The sequence below is a fragment of the Musa acuminata genome, chromosome BXJ3-6 (genome assembly GCF_036884655.1).
Source record: "Musa acuminata AAA Group cultivar baxijiao chromosome BXJ3-6, Cavendish_Baxijiao_AAA, whole genome shotgun sequence".
Lineage (NCBI taxonomy): Eukaryota > Viridiplantae > Streptophyta > Magnoliopsida > Zingiberales > Musaceae > Musa > Musa acuminata.
Genome location: NC_088354.1, coordinates 16896592 through 16911407, shown reverse-complemented (window position 1 = coordinate 16911407; position 14816 = coordinate 16896592). Strand labels below are relative to the sequence as shown.

The 14816-nt window shown below is 35.3% G+C and overlaps 1 protein-coding gene across 2 annotated transcripts; it reads right to left on the bottom strand.

The window, feature by feature from the left end:
• Nucleotides 1-323: 323 nt before the first annotated feature.
• Nucleotides 324-13533, bottom strand: LOC135639457 (uncharacterized). Of its 2 annotated transcripts, none has more exons than XM_065153213.1 (10): nt 13241-13533; nt 12971-13143; nt 12240-12398; nt 10831-10980; nt 8638-8781; nt 6657-6825; nt 4782-4954; nt 4049-4104; nt 1833-1935; nt 324-534 (listed from the first exon to the last, which is right to left on the bottom strand). In XM_065153213.1, the coding sequence occupies exons 1-10, from the start codon at nt 13455-13457 to the stop codon at nt 445-447; spliced, it is 1434 nt and encodes a 477-aa protein (XP_065009285.1). In that variant the 5' UTR covers nt 13458-13533; the 3' UTR covers nt 324-444. The 2 variants fall into 2 exon arrangements, with proteins under 2 accessions (XP_065009285.1, XP_065009286.1); XM_065153214.1 differs by having other exon boundaries at nt 6657-6813.
• Between the last annotated feature and the right edge of the window lie 1283 nt (nt 13534-14816).

Below are 14816 nucleotides of genomic sequence, written 5' to 3'. Positions count from 1 at the left end.
AATGTTGAGATTCTAGTCCTTCGTACTAACCTCGTTTATAAGCGACGCCGCGGCGGATCATTCCTGTCGCTATGACATCCTCCGCCCCAAGTGAGGCTTTGCAGGCATGGCACGTCTTTCCCTCTAATGGAGCCCCATAGAACCCTTTGGTGGTGGGGTGTTGGTTTCAACTCTAGAACACGAGCAGTACACATTGATCAGCAGTTCGTAGTCCCAGAGTTGGTTTATATTGTCTCGACTGTGCCACAAGAGAAGCGATAATTTCTCTAATTTGCCATAGTGATGAACCGGACATTGGTATGTCGGAGATCAGCACGCAAATAAGTCTGCAGAATAACTGTCATTATTATCTCAACTCAAACAGCATTTATTTATCACGGACACATATGTATATTACATATTTTTATATATACTAGAACATTATAAACATTCATGAATTTATATTTACAGATAATTCATTCTTTTTGGAAGATAGATTCCCGCTCTCCTAAGAAGATCATCTGAAGCTTGCATTGCTAGCGATGTTACTTCTTCCTGTTCATGGAAGAAAGGGCATCATCACACTATGTTAAATCAAATCAAATCAAGAGGCTACATAGATAAACTGGCAGGCCCAGTTATAATAAAACACAACTTAAATGGAATATATTACGCAATGAAGAACCTATTTATCAATAATAATAATAATAACAAGTTGGACACCTGATTTCCTCTGTTACGTAATGGAATTGATAATAAAATATATTACGTAATGGAATTTATAATAATAAAACACAGGCCCCAGCTACAAGTTTGCATCTTTATACTTGTGAATAAGTTGGACACCTGATTTCCTCTGTTAGGCATGGCCTTTAACATCAGTTAGAGCATACCTTTCAGTATAGGTTCTTATAATGTTATCTGAGAGGATGTAAATTAGGATTTTTGCAATTTAGCAGATTAATGCAATAAGTAATAAGAATCTTAACACGTACATTATTAGTTGTCAGGAATATGATAGTCAATTAGCCAAGACATAACAAATGTCAGAAAACAAGGCAAAATGCATTACCATATTAATACAAAGTCCTAGAAAAGGTTACAGTGAGCAATAAACTAAAGCAAAATTTGCTGGGAGACACCAAAGACGAACCTAATGATGATGTGTGAAGCATTGGTCACATAATCAAAATGTTAAGTTTATAGATAATAAGATTTAATGACACTTAGCATTACAATCTTATACGGTTAGAATACATCAGCAGAATAGGAAGATGCATCAATGACTCTTAGAAATTATAATTTAATTGACAAAAGTTGCTCTTGCTAAATTACATGCAAGTAATTTGCACTATGACGTTGCAGCTCTGCACTAAAACCTTTTTTGTTTTCATACATGCTGTTATCAGATACATTTTCAAGCAAGCTATACTTCCATATTTCAGCATGAGTACTGAAATTAGTATTGCAATCGATGAGATTGTCAAAGAAAACTTGTTACTTGTGGAACTTATAAATTAAAAATGGGTCAACAGTAATGAATATGACATTAGCAGGTAGCCAACCCCTCCCCCCCAAAAATAAAGATTATTGTTATTACAATAAACACCATGTAAATGATAAACATTTGTTATACATGAAGTTTGACCTTGGAACATAATTAAGCTCATGCTTATTGTTAGCCATACAATTTTCAATACATATTATGACTTGAACTATATCAGTTATATTACAGTCTCCACCAAATAAACAACATAGTTTGACAAATATATCTATATAAGAAGCATGCACAACTATGTAAGTTTTGTATTCATTACTAGGTGGATTTTGCACATAAGAGGATGACAAAGTACCTCATTTACATTCAAGATCTTATGATCCTTCATAATCCACTGACCATTGCACATGACTGAATCAATATTCTCTGTTCGCATGCAGTAGACGAGGCTAGAGATGCTGCATGTTGGAATTCAAAAATATTAGCAAGGTTCTGTTCATGTAGAGCTACAAAAGAAATCATCACCAAACAGGCCAATTTACACATTTTGTAAACCAAAGTGTACATGAAAATGTATAAAGCCTTTCTATTTACGTAGATAAGTGTTTTATGTAGTGGTAAGGTCATAGGCAAGGAATTAAATCTAGGTCAGATACACTTTTGGTAACTTATCAGACTTGTACCACCTGATATCATTGAACAAAACTATTAAGAAAATGGTATTGCACAATATCAAGCAATATGTTTTGAAATTAATATTACATCAAAACTATAAATCCTGGTTGGTACACACCAGTCCCTCCAATATTCAAATCCTTGGTCCTAAGTTTAACTTTTGACATTGTTTATCTACTTACAAATTTGAGGTTCATTTCATTAATACAAAGTTTAATTCATATTTTGAAGTTTAGCAAAGATGGTTCTCAAATTTTCAGTGTACCTATTGCATTCAAGATAACATGAGAACAAAGTTTTGACAAACTTCTGATTGGTCCTTTACATAGGTTAAGTACTTGAGAGTCCTTTGGGTGTTGTTTGAATCCTGGTCGAATCCATGCTGATCTAGCCAAGGTTCCCAAGGACACACAAAGACCCACACAGATGCACAAAGATCTTGGCTGGATTCGCCTAGTTCAACAAGAAATTTGGATGGACCAATCCATGCGTAACTGAGACCAATCTATCAGATCTGCATATATCTATTCTAGATTCGTAACTATCCTTTCAATCTCCACTTAATTCTTTTCTTCTATGCTAAATTTGTTTATACATAATCATACTGGACATGAATGGCACCAAAGCAACAAATTGACAATGTCACATGGCAGCACATATATCACTGGAGCATCATCATTATCGGTAGTGCATCTACTGCAACTATGCTGGTGGCAATAAAGCATCATTTAACTGGTGCATTTCCTGATGTGGTCGTATACATCAAGGTCCCTCAAGAATTCAGGCAAACTTTTAGGCACAATTAGACTTCAAGAAAACCCTACAGGGAAGAGCTTGACAAGTAGGCATCCAAGCTTCACATATAATATCTCTAACAGATTAGAGTAGCCAGTAATCATGATGATCCAAACTTGTTAATATTTGTGCGTTATGGGGCACTATCATATGCACAAGGAGAATATTAGACATCTTTGATCCATCTCAATATAAGCATGGTGATGGAAATGGCAGTGGCAGTAAGCGGTGCAGTAACACTTTTGTTGACCCTTCAGCATGAGTTCCCACATGAGGCTAGATGGTGACAGTGGTGCAGCTGATGGTGTTTCTGAGCTAAGCAGGAGTACTATTTAAGATGACCAGTCTCAGCCCGACCCCAGGGCATTGGGAGATTCTTCAGCTCATTATGTAGGAGAACAGTACTGAATGTCAGTGATATTGACCCATGACATTCCCTCATATACCAAATAGGCTACAATCAACAATGCTAATAAAGTATAAATAATGCCTAGAATTGGATTGAACCAACTAGAACCAATAGGTATCAGCTACAACAACAGTGTGAACCAGAGGGAGAATATATAGCTTCCACCAATAATGAGAAACCCAAGCCAGTCCTGAATTTTGACCTTGGCATTGGCTTCAGTCTAACAGAACATGAAAACCTCAAAGCATGACAATACAATAACCATGCAGGAGATCTTCACCAATTGCTATCAAGTAGATCAAGGAAAGACAAGTGCTCTAAAACATACTGAATAAATTGATGGGTTTGGGGATCTGGTTTGACTAACTCTTAGAGTTCAATTTAAATAATTTAGTTGATGGAGTTTCTCTTTTCAGTTAGCATGACGTATTTAACTCCTACTACTTCCCAGGTAATTCTAAGAGCATTCATCCAAGTCAGTTCAGTGTGTCAGTCTGGACTTGCAGACAGAAATATTTCAGCTTCCTAAAAGAAATAAAAATAAATTCTCAGGTTATAGAAATCTTTTCAAAAAAACTTGTGAATTGCAGCTATTCTTCTGCTAGATGCAATTGAAACCAGTAATAGCACCATATTGATAAGAAAAAGAAAAGAGATATTCTTCTACGAAATCATATGAATCAAATATGTACCGATCATGCAAAGGAACCATGGTCCATGAAAAAGGATTCACAACTATCATATCAGCCTGCAAAATGATAAAACATAGACAAGAAATTTTTATGATCAGAAATAAGAAAATACAGTCACGAGCAAAGCATTCTAGAATAAAACAAAAATGATGTTGGTAGTGAAAAAAATAATGTTATCAATGAAGATTTTTTAACAATTCAGCAATCTGAACTTGTCTATTCCTGATCATATGAATTTCCAATAGAGAACAGCCATCTAATAAAAATATACTAGAGATTCAACTTGCAACTATGGAACATTTCAGCATGCCAAAATAGATTGGAGAGTTGAGGTGCAGCATAACCATGAACATGAATATTCTCTTAAAGCACAAGCTTCTTTCCGAGCCCTCCAAGGTACAAGGATGAACAAAAAGCTTGGTAAAAGAACTTGTTCAAAGGGATGATTTGCGAGGGCAGAAAGAATTACATTTGCTGATTGGCTGAGATGGTAATGGCAACCCATAGTTATGGATCTAAATTATTCTATTGCCAAAACATCGATCTTTGTGCAATAAATGAGCATCTAGAAAACCCCATTTCGCAATAAATCAGCATCTAGAAACCTCTTTGTGCAGTAAATTAGCATCGCTAATATTTTGAAATAAAAGGTGAATATGAGTCAACTGCATAATTATGCAGAATTATATAGCAATTACTAATGAGGAAAATGACAAAATGTAACTGATCTAACCTTTTTGCCAACCTCAAGAGACCCAATCTCATTGTCCCATAGCACTGATTTTGCACCATTTATTGTGACCATCTCTAAAATTGCTACAGCAGGTAGAGCAGTTGGGTTGGTTTGCCCATTCATATAAGCTTCTCGACCTTTATTTATAAGTGAAGCTAGATACATCTCATCAACTGTATGGAGAAGAAAGAAGTATTACATCCAAATACACCCAGAGGATTCAGTTTCAGAAAACATAATAAACCTCCTGATTATCAGAATGTTGACACTTCACTGTAAAGCATCAAACCAGACAGGTATATGGATTCAATATAACTTGAATAGGCCAATATGGTAAATCTTCTGATAAATACAGTGAGGATATTGCGAGCAATTTGAATATATTTGTACTTAATGATGCAGTATATAATATAATCATTTAAGTATTGCATAGCTTACTAGAAAATTGTGCTTATAACTGTTGAGATATGATTTGGGTAACAAGGATCCGTATGTTCTTAATCCTTGAAATACATATACAGCACTGAAATTAAGATGAGGGAAATTACACATTGCCATAATCCACAACGGCACAACATACTTCACACCATGGATTCTGAAAGCTGGTCAGACTGGCACATAACAATCAGTATTTATTAGTTCAGTTGTTTACCATTATGTGGACTAGTGTCTACTAGGGGGTACCAATTCATACCACCCAACAAACTTACCTAACCATCGACACATCCAGTATACCCACTATGGGTATTGTATTACACCCAGATTGGATGGTATGCATATCACACTCTTTTTTCCAAATCAACCCCTGTCCTCTCTTATCCGTTTATCCCTTAAACAGCACTCAACAGCTTTCTTTTACATTTCTCACTTTTATATTCAATCATATCCAATCAATCTTCAGATGTCAAGCGAAGGATGCATACATTTGCGAATCAGAGTATGAAGCTACATTTCATGATTTAGTGATTGATTTAAATGTTTGCTTGTTTCATGATCATTTTAAGTTTTATTACTCGTTTTCATGTCACCATTTAATTATCAATTTAAAAATATCTGATTTTTAATTGGCACCACATCTGCGCATATCTAGCATAGATCTATTTGAACCTAGGTAATTTTCCACTGAATACAGCATAAATCTAGGCAAATCTTGGCTAATCCACATGGATCTTGATTGGAACTGCATGGATCTGTGATAGATCCATCTGGATCTGACCAAGATCAGCATAGATCTAGATAGATTTATGAAAATCCAATCTAGATCCATCTTGATATGGCCTAAATCTGTAGGAATCTGTTCTAGATACACATATATCCAGCCTAAATATATGTGGATCTATACTAGATCCCATGGATCCGACCTAGACCTGCGTAAATCTAGGCCAGATCTATGGGGATCTGACCAACTTTCTGATAAATCTAGGTAGCCCACAATGGCTCTGGCCTGGTACTCTTTATGAAACTCCATGCATAAATATACCCGAGAACTCCCAATATTAAATTATGAAGTTTTGAACATATGTATCATAAAAGAGTAGGTGAATGCTATTTAGTATTTAACAAGAATCACGAACTAAAGGAGTCATGAGCTAACTTTAAGAAAAGCATAACTATGGGAAATGATCAAACAGCTAAGAAATGTTAAATGACACATCAAAATTAGTCTAGATGCTTTTGTCAAACAAACACTTGGAAACATTTTAATAGCTATATCAAGATCTCATTAAAATTGTATGATCACCAGTCTCTTGTCTGACCTTCTGTCAAGGAAATGAAAATTGGGTCATCCAGTTAAAACCATTATGGAAAAAACATTTTCAAACTGATCTGAACCAATATTCTTCTTGTCTCACAGATAAGGATTTCAAACTGTACCAATGCTCATCCTATTGTTGGATGGTGCCCCATCTGTACCAAGAGATACACAAATACCAGCTTCAAGCATTTCTTTTACAGGAGCAAACCCAAGCATGCGCATTGCAGCAGCAGGGCAGTGAGAAACCTTCACACCAGCGTTAGAGAAGAATTCGATCTGTAAAAGAAACTAGCAAACTTCTCAGTTATTTGCTTGCAGTCCTTACATAAGCTATAAGATAAAACAAAATTATGATCTACAAAAGCATCCATCCACAAACCCCTGCCAGACCCTTCTGTTCACTTATTTTTATTCAGTCTGATACCTTTTTCAAGGTACTGGCTGAAATACCTCCACTACTTGACGAACCAGGCCAACCACTTAAACTGGTTTCCTGAAACTGCTTGCTGACGCTTCTTGTTTCTGCATGGACAAGCCTTCTGCATAAAAAGGGTCCACTGAAAAGGTACATCATAGTAGGATATATGCAATTGGTAGGAATGATAAGTAGTCATCCCATTTTCTTTCTATAGCAGTGCCACCTCATCCACCTAACATTCTAAGTTTTTCAATAAAGTTCTGACAAGCCATATATAATGCTAAAGACCTTTATATTGAGGAAAACATATTAACCAAATTGCCAACTTCTCACTAGAAATCCATCAAAATTAACCCAAAATCGATCGAATTTGAAAGGAGTTGCCCAGTTTTAGCTTGCAATAGCCAATCTAACAGCCTCCAATGCAGGAGAAGAAGAAGAGGAAAGAGCAGAAGGCCAACAGTTACCACACACTGCACCCATAGGAGGGGAAGGAGAATAAAAGGGAAGCAGAAGAAAGGCCAAAAGACCGTATTATGACTGAAATAGAGGAGAAGGCATGCTGCTACCACTGGATTTACCAGATTGTCGATTGTGGCTATTGCTGTAATGTTCATCATCCAATGTTATGCAAGACAGAGGAAAAGGTTGAGGAAAAGGAAAGGGAAAGATATAGAGTAACCATTAACCTCTTAGTGAATAGAATTGACATTATATAGAAGATATCATGAAACTCAAGTATTATAATGAAACCCCACAGACACTCTTCAAATAAAGCATATTTCTGTCTTTGCATCACCCAAATTCCACTCACATAGTGATCTAGAGAAACATTGAGACCAAAAAAGGGAACATCGCGACAATAATATCTTTGTATGATACAATTAATATGCTTAGCTATCTTTTAATATATTTTCTCCATTGTTTCTCATTATTATCTTTGATATCAGTTCCTTTTAAATTTTCACTATCTTATAGAATGTGAAGGAAAATAATCATGTAACTTTTAACAATATATTTGTAATTTGTCAAATCAAATTTTATTTATCCACATTTTATTTTGTTTTTAAATTATTTTCTCTCTCAATCTCAATAAATTTGATCTAACCAATCCAGATGGTGTCAATCTCCACACCTACCTCAATCATATGAACCATGAACTTTATAAAGGCACATAATTGTCTGTGGATTTCACAATTGTTAAAACGAACCAGGAAAGAGACACCAATACATCATTGCAAAAATAATTCAATTAATTTTGAAGAAACATAAACAATTTTCTCCAGGTACACAAGAACTTTGAGGACAGTTAAATTATTTTGCTTTATTTAGGGGTTCAGAATTTGCTCTTGTTTATCAAGACCTTTTTTTTAACTTCTTTACTGTAAGATGTACCAAATGCAGCATGCAATATATCTTCTAGCTGGTTTCCACCAATCTGCCATTAAAATTCTTGTGTCATCTTTGTAATTTAATAATAGTGAATCTCATGTTATGGTAGAAACTACAACATGATTCTGGACATACATTGTTCATTCACCTCAGACTAGTTAAAATGCTAATTGGTAGGAAAACTTTAGTACATAAATCAGAAATGCAGCAAAGCATGCAGCTTGCGATATATGTATGAACTAGAAGTAGACACTAAGCTAGTAGTTATTTATAGGAACCGATATGCTCACCTCTTCTTCATTTATCCAAACAGAATGAGCTGCCAACAAGTTGCTCCGTAGAAGACCAATTTTCTCCAAGTATGTTACTGTACCATGATTAATTTTTCTGGTGTTCATCACAAGCTGATTTTCATAAGGAATTTCTGCAACATGCTATACATTCATAAAATTACAATAAGACAACTGGATGAATCCACCTTTACCATAATAACATCAAGTGTGACCTACATTAATCATCCAATTAATGGTGCCATGAATGGCCCATCCCCTATAAGTCAACAATACTTTTTAGTTTCTACAAACTAAATGTTGCCACACATTGAATTTTTACAAGATTAATTAAAAATGCATATCAACAAAATGTAGGATATGTAATGAACATAGCATAGTTTTACAAACTATAGAACCTTTTCTAATCCGACCCAAGAAATTCATCCTCAATATTGATGACAAAAGCCAAAGGTACAAATGTTTTAAGCACAATAATGGCATAGCCAATTATGCATAATAAATAGGAACATATAGCATTCTCTTTAAATTAAAATGCAAAAATAGCATTCAGAATTTGAAAGAAAATAATTCCTATATAAGGTACAATTAATAATTGAATTACACAGCTTTATTTCAAACAATCCATAGAAACCATTGCAGGCTACAGAACAAGGTATCTCTAAATGTTTGTCATTCCCATAACAGACATATCAGACAAGCATAGTCATTGGATACTGTTCAACTACTTGTCCAAGAACCACACTGAGGTAAAGATTATTTAAATAAGCATTTAAAAAGAATTCTGGATAATTGAGTGACAGTTTGTGGATTATTTCATGGGGAGTTTTGTTTTCTTGATGCTATATCTTGATGATGTATATAAATAGATAAATGGTTTTCTAGACATATTGTTTGGAATCACATGGTCAGTAACATATTAGGGTTAACAAAATCAAAATGATACAGACAAACAACAAAGTCCTAAGTCGCAATTATTTGGGGTCGGCTATATAGATCTTTTGCCGCTATTGAGATTTGTAAAAAGTCACATGATTAGTTAAGTTTAGAATACTTAAGTTTTTATTTATAGTTTCTACTAAGGTCCTTTTAGGTCTTCCTGTACTTCTTCTCACACCGCTAACAAAATTAAAATGACAATTCATTTAATTTTCATATCAAATATTCTTGTTAACTTCTTTACTTCTTTACTTCTTTACTGTTATCAAAATAACTTCTTTTTTGATGAAAAAATTTGTATTACTTTGTAACTTCTATAACTACGTATGCTAGCCCCCCAAAACAAAATCCACACCTCTATATCACTGTATCAGTGTAAGACAAATTTTACATAGCTTCAAGGTTTCTAAACGTCCAAGAATTCAAGACCTTATAAAAATGACATAAGTAGCCAATTATCAAGAGCTACTCACATTCATTAAATGTAATGTGTAACTTAAAAGTAATATAATACTTAAATGAGGCCAAACAAAATGTCAGTGAGTGTCAAATAAAGAAGCCACTCCTACCATCCTATCAAGAAACAGAAGCTATTTCACTATTAACATAACTAAGTGTAACTTATCTATCATTCTAAGTACTTCCAAGATGAAACCAGGGAAATAACTGCATGGGCATTGCAATCAAAGTCTGAATAGTCCTGCATGAAGTATCTGGTTTAATTACTAGATAAATGACCATCTCAGTGTGAAGGAAAAGACTTCAAGTTCTATGCTCTGAACATACAATCATTCCTTCCATAGCAATGAAGTTGTGGATAATATGAACAAAACTACAAGCGCCAGTTGCTGCAAAATTGTATTATGGTACACATAATGACACTGAGTTTACATAATAATGAAGAAAATTTCAATTTCTGAAAAATGCCAAAAGATCAATGTCTGATGTCAACAAACACAATTCAGCACTCCTAGGAAAAGACTCAGTCCTGAGACATAAACCAGCCTCTTCCATATCACACATAAAAGGGTGTAAGAGAAGGTTATGAAGCAATCTTAAGTTAAATATAAAAGAAATAGGATACAGAATACATGGAGAAGATCTACATGAAACAGAAATTAATCAAAATGTTTCAGAGATTGCATTGAAATCGGAACAATCTCCTTCACAGACAGCTTCACAACCTTTGCAGAACCAGAAGATAAACAAAACTTTTGATTAAAACAATGAAAACAGCTGAAAGTAAATGAATACCATATGGATGCCTGTCTTCAGTTCCTCAGCCACATCTCTTGTTTTGAGCAATAACTGATCAGTTGCATTCATAATTTGTCTCAATCCAAACCATACTCTGATACGACCATCTGCTGTATTATGATGCTTCTTGTAAAGTTCCTTCTGAGACTGTATACCAGTGAATGCATATCTATCAGTTACATGATGAACAAGAATCAACTATGAAAAAAATGAATTTGCATGTATTATTAATAGGGAACAAACTGACACCAAGTATTTAGATTTCAGGATCCTACTCTTTTGCTATTCTCGGCAAGTCATTGCCAGCCACCAGTGCCTAAAAGTGCATTGTCAATGAGGTATTGATGAGTGCAGCACACCTTTTTAAGCCCAGAGAAGGTTCACAGACTCCCACTCATGCATGTGACCGTTACATTAGTTCAGAAAGGTGGTGCCACTGGTTGAGTGAAGAAAGCCTGAACCCAACTGAGGCTAATGCCAGAAATCTCAACCATTTTTTATAGGCCAATAATTTTAATGAAGAGAGAAGATTATTGGTAAAGCTACAGAATGTCACAATCAGCAATCTTTTCAGTTAAAGTAACATATCAAAATTACAAGTTCAAAATTACACAAGTTCAAAATTACAACCAACACAAAATTAAAGTTGATTTCTGCTTTTTGTATCCTCTAACATATACTAACTTTTGTTATGTAAACAGAGAAGCCAACACTTCTATACATGAAATAGCGAATTTTTGTTGCTCTTCTAACTCTGTACATTAGGGCCTAATCCCAACAGTTCTTTTTATACAAATGTTGTACATTTTTCGGTTGCAGGCTGACTGATAGATGCTTTATTTCAAATATATATACACTAACCTTTGAACCAACAAAAAGATCAAAAGGATCAAACTTACTTTCAAAAGTTATATGACTTGAAAGATAGCTAACTAGTAAGATAGCAATATCAGTTAGCAAATAGCAGTAAAGTAATATCTGTTTATAAAAATTTTGGATAAAAATAAATTATAAATCAAAGAAATTAATATCATAAAACAAATATTATTCAATATTTCATATCATTGTATACAAAGGTACATTAAATGTGTTTATTTTACTGGCACTAAATGAGTCTCAACAAAAGACCTATTGTACAATTTTACTTCTGAACAATTGGATAGAACTGAATTAAAGAAATACATATGGCCAAATTGAACTTTGTTATCTAGCTAATCATATGCCATTTGTTTCTTTTAATATTAATCTTGATTGCCACTTTTCATTGTTCACAATGTTGACTGTCTTACCTTTTCGTTCTCTTTTATGCCCAAGCTAGCCTAGATTACATGAACTGATTGATCTTCCAACTAGAGTTTCGAACTGCGTTCACAGAAGAAAGTCAAAGAAAAAGTACAGCCTATGACCTGAATACAATCATCAGTAGAAGATGCACTCCAGTTTTCAGGCAATCCGTCACCTGTGTCCATAGTGGATTGCGTTAAACATGCACGCAGGCCCAATTCTTTTACTGCCCTGGCCATTCCACTAACGTGCTGCCCACCTGCTTCAGCAAAGCAGGTTACCTGTTTCATGAATCCACAAAATTGAGTCACACATCTCCAATATGCAACAGAAGTTACAGTTCTATGATGTGTTATGGTTTACCACCCAAGAAAATAACGCCCAATACTTCAAAGGAAGAAAAATAAATACAGTCCAATTTCATGAAATACAAACCAAATCAACTAGCATCAACCCAACTATTGATTGTAGAAACTTACTGCATTGACTTATGCAAAATACTATCGAATCCTAATCAGAGCATTGCATGAAGAATCAAATCATAGGCCGAATCCACAGATCCAATGCCTCAGAACATGAAACATAAATATGAATCCCAAAAAGGTGAGTTTGATTCGGGATTACCGAACATTCGTGGTCAGAAAGTTCGACGAAGAGAAACAAAAATGGCCTCAAGAATGTAACTTATCAACATAGACACATTATCATTCCAAGAATTTCCAAATCATAAAAATAATAAGTAAAATAGCGGCCTTCCAACATTTGCGATCCTTCAAAGACGCTCGAATCAGAAGAAGAGATTGAATTACAACACAAACTGAAGGAGGGAGAGTAAGGTATGTCAGTCACCCACTCCAGAATGGATGAGCTCGATCCCACAGAGAAGCGTCGAGAGGTAGGAGTCCTCCTCCGTCATGCGAGATTCGTACGGCCAAATTCGCTCATGGAGCCACGTCTTCAGGTCCACGTCGTCGGCGATGCCCCTGGCCAGCTGCTGCGACGTGTGCACATGCGTGTTGACGAACCCTACAACACTCCCCGGCCACCAAGAAAGACGAGAATCCGTGAAAAGGAAAGATGAGCTATCCTATCATGATCGAGAGGAATGAGAGCATTGGAACACCTGGGAGGAGGAATCGGGAGCCGAGGTCGACGATCGACTCGGCAGCGGCGAGGTGGGAGAAGTCACGGAGAATCTGGGCGGAGGGACCGAGGGCCTGGATACGGTCGCCGACGACAACGAGGGCGCCGTCGCGGAAGACGCGGGCGGCGGGGTCCATGGTGACGAGGAAGGCGTTGTGGAGAATTAGGGGGCTGCGCGCCTCTTTGACGTTCCCCATCTCCCCCTTCCTCTCTTCTGCCTTTCTCCAAACTCGCGATCGACTCACCGGCAACGTGAAGTAGCCTTGCGAATAGGCGGAAAGCAAATAAAGATTACTTTTTTTTTTTTTTTTAATAAAAGAAAATTATATCATTCGACTATTAACATATGAACTTGTATAAGTTTTTTTTTTTTTTTTTTTCGGAACTTGTACAAGTTAACATATATATATATATACATATATATATACATATATATATATATACATATATATATATACATATATATATATACATATATATATATACATATATATATATACATATATATATATATATATATATATAAAAGAAACCTCACTTGTGGTAAAATGATTAGCTTTCCTAGTAATTTCCACGCAAAATGTAACAAAAAGGATATTTTAAATAAAAATAATTTAGTCTTTTATATAGAGATTGAATGTTACTAAAAACATGATTATTAGAATATGTGGTTCATTATAATTAGATAAAATATATAATAAAATTAATTATTGAATATCAAATTTTGATGATAAAAGTAATTGATATATTAATGATCTAATACATGTGTTAAGATAAGTGATACAGGATTAACTACGATCGTGAGAAAAGTAAAATAATTAAAAAAGAATCGAAGTTGGGCAAGAGTCAATGATCGGGCATCGGGCCAAATGAATCGGGAGATACACTTGAAGGATTGGACGATGTAGTGAAAGCTCATCGGAAGTTTGCTGGGAGTTCGCCGAAGCTCGTCAGAAGATCGCTTGGAGTTTATCGAAAGTTCACCGAGAGTTCGGTTGAATAATTTATTGAATCTTGGATTTTGATGATGAAATCAATTGATAAGTTTGTGATCTAATATACGTTTTAAGTAACCTAGGACTAGCTTCGATCATGAAGAGAATTTGATTAAAGCAGGAAGAATCAATATTGGGCTGAAGTAAAACATGTCAGAAGATTGGATGTTGAACCGAAGGATCGGTCGATGTGTTGGCAAAAGGTTTTGTGTCATGAGTTTGGGCATCGGGCCAAGAAGATTGAATATTGTGCCAAAGAGATCAGATGCTATAAGAAGACAACATGTCGATTGGGCAATATGCTGAATGAGAGGATGATGCACCGAAGGGTCGGAAGAAACACCGGATGAACTAATGATATGTTAGACAACATATGATTAATGCTTTGTAATAATTTATCTAGATCGAGTTAGTTTAGGTCTAATTGAGTCGATATTTGGGTGAAACAATGTCAACTTAATTAGGGGCTAATTGGGCTTGAATCAAGGCTAAATTGAGCTTGTTGTTTGGCCCATTCAATGTCTTATAGCAAGGTTTGGCGGTGATACCACCCAGAGTAGG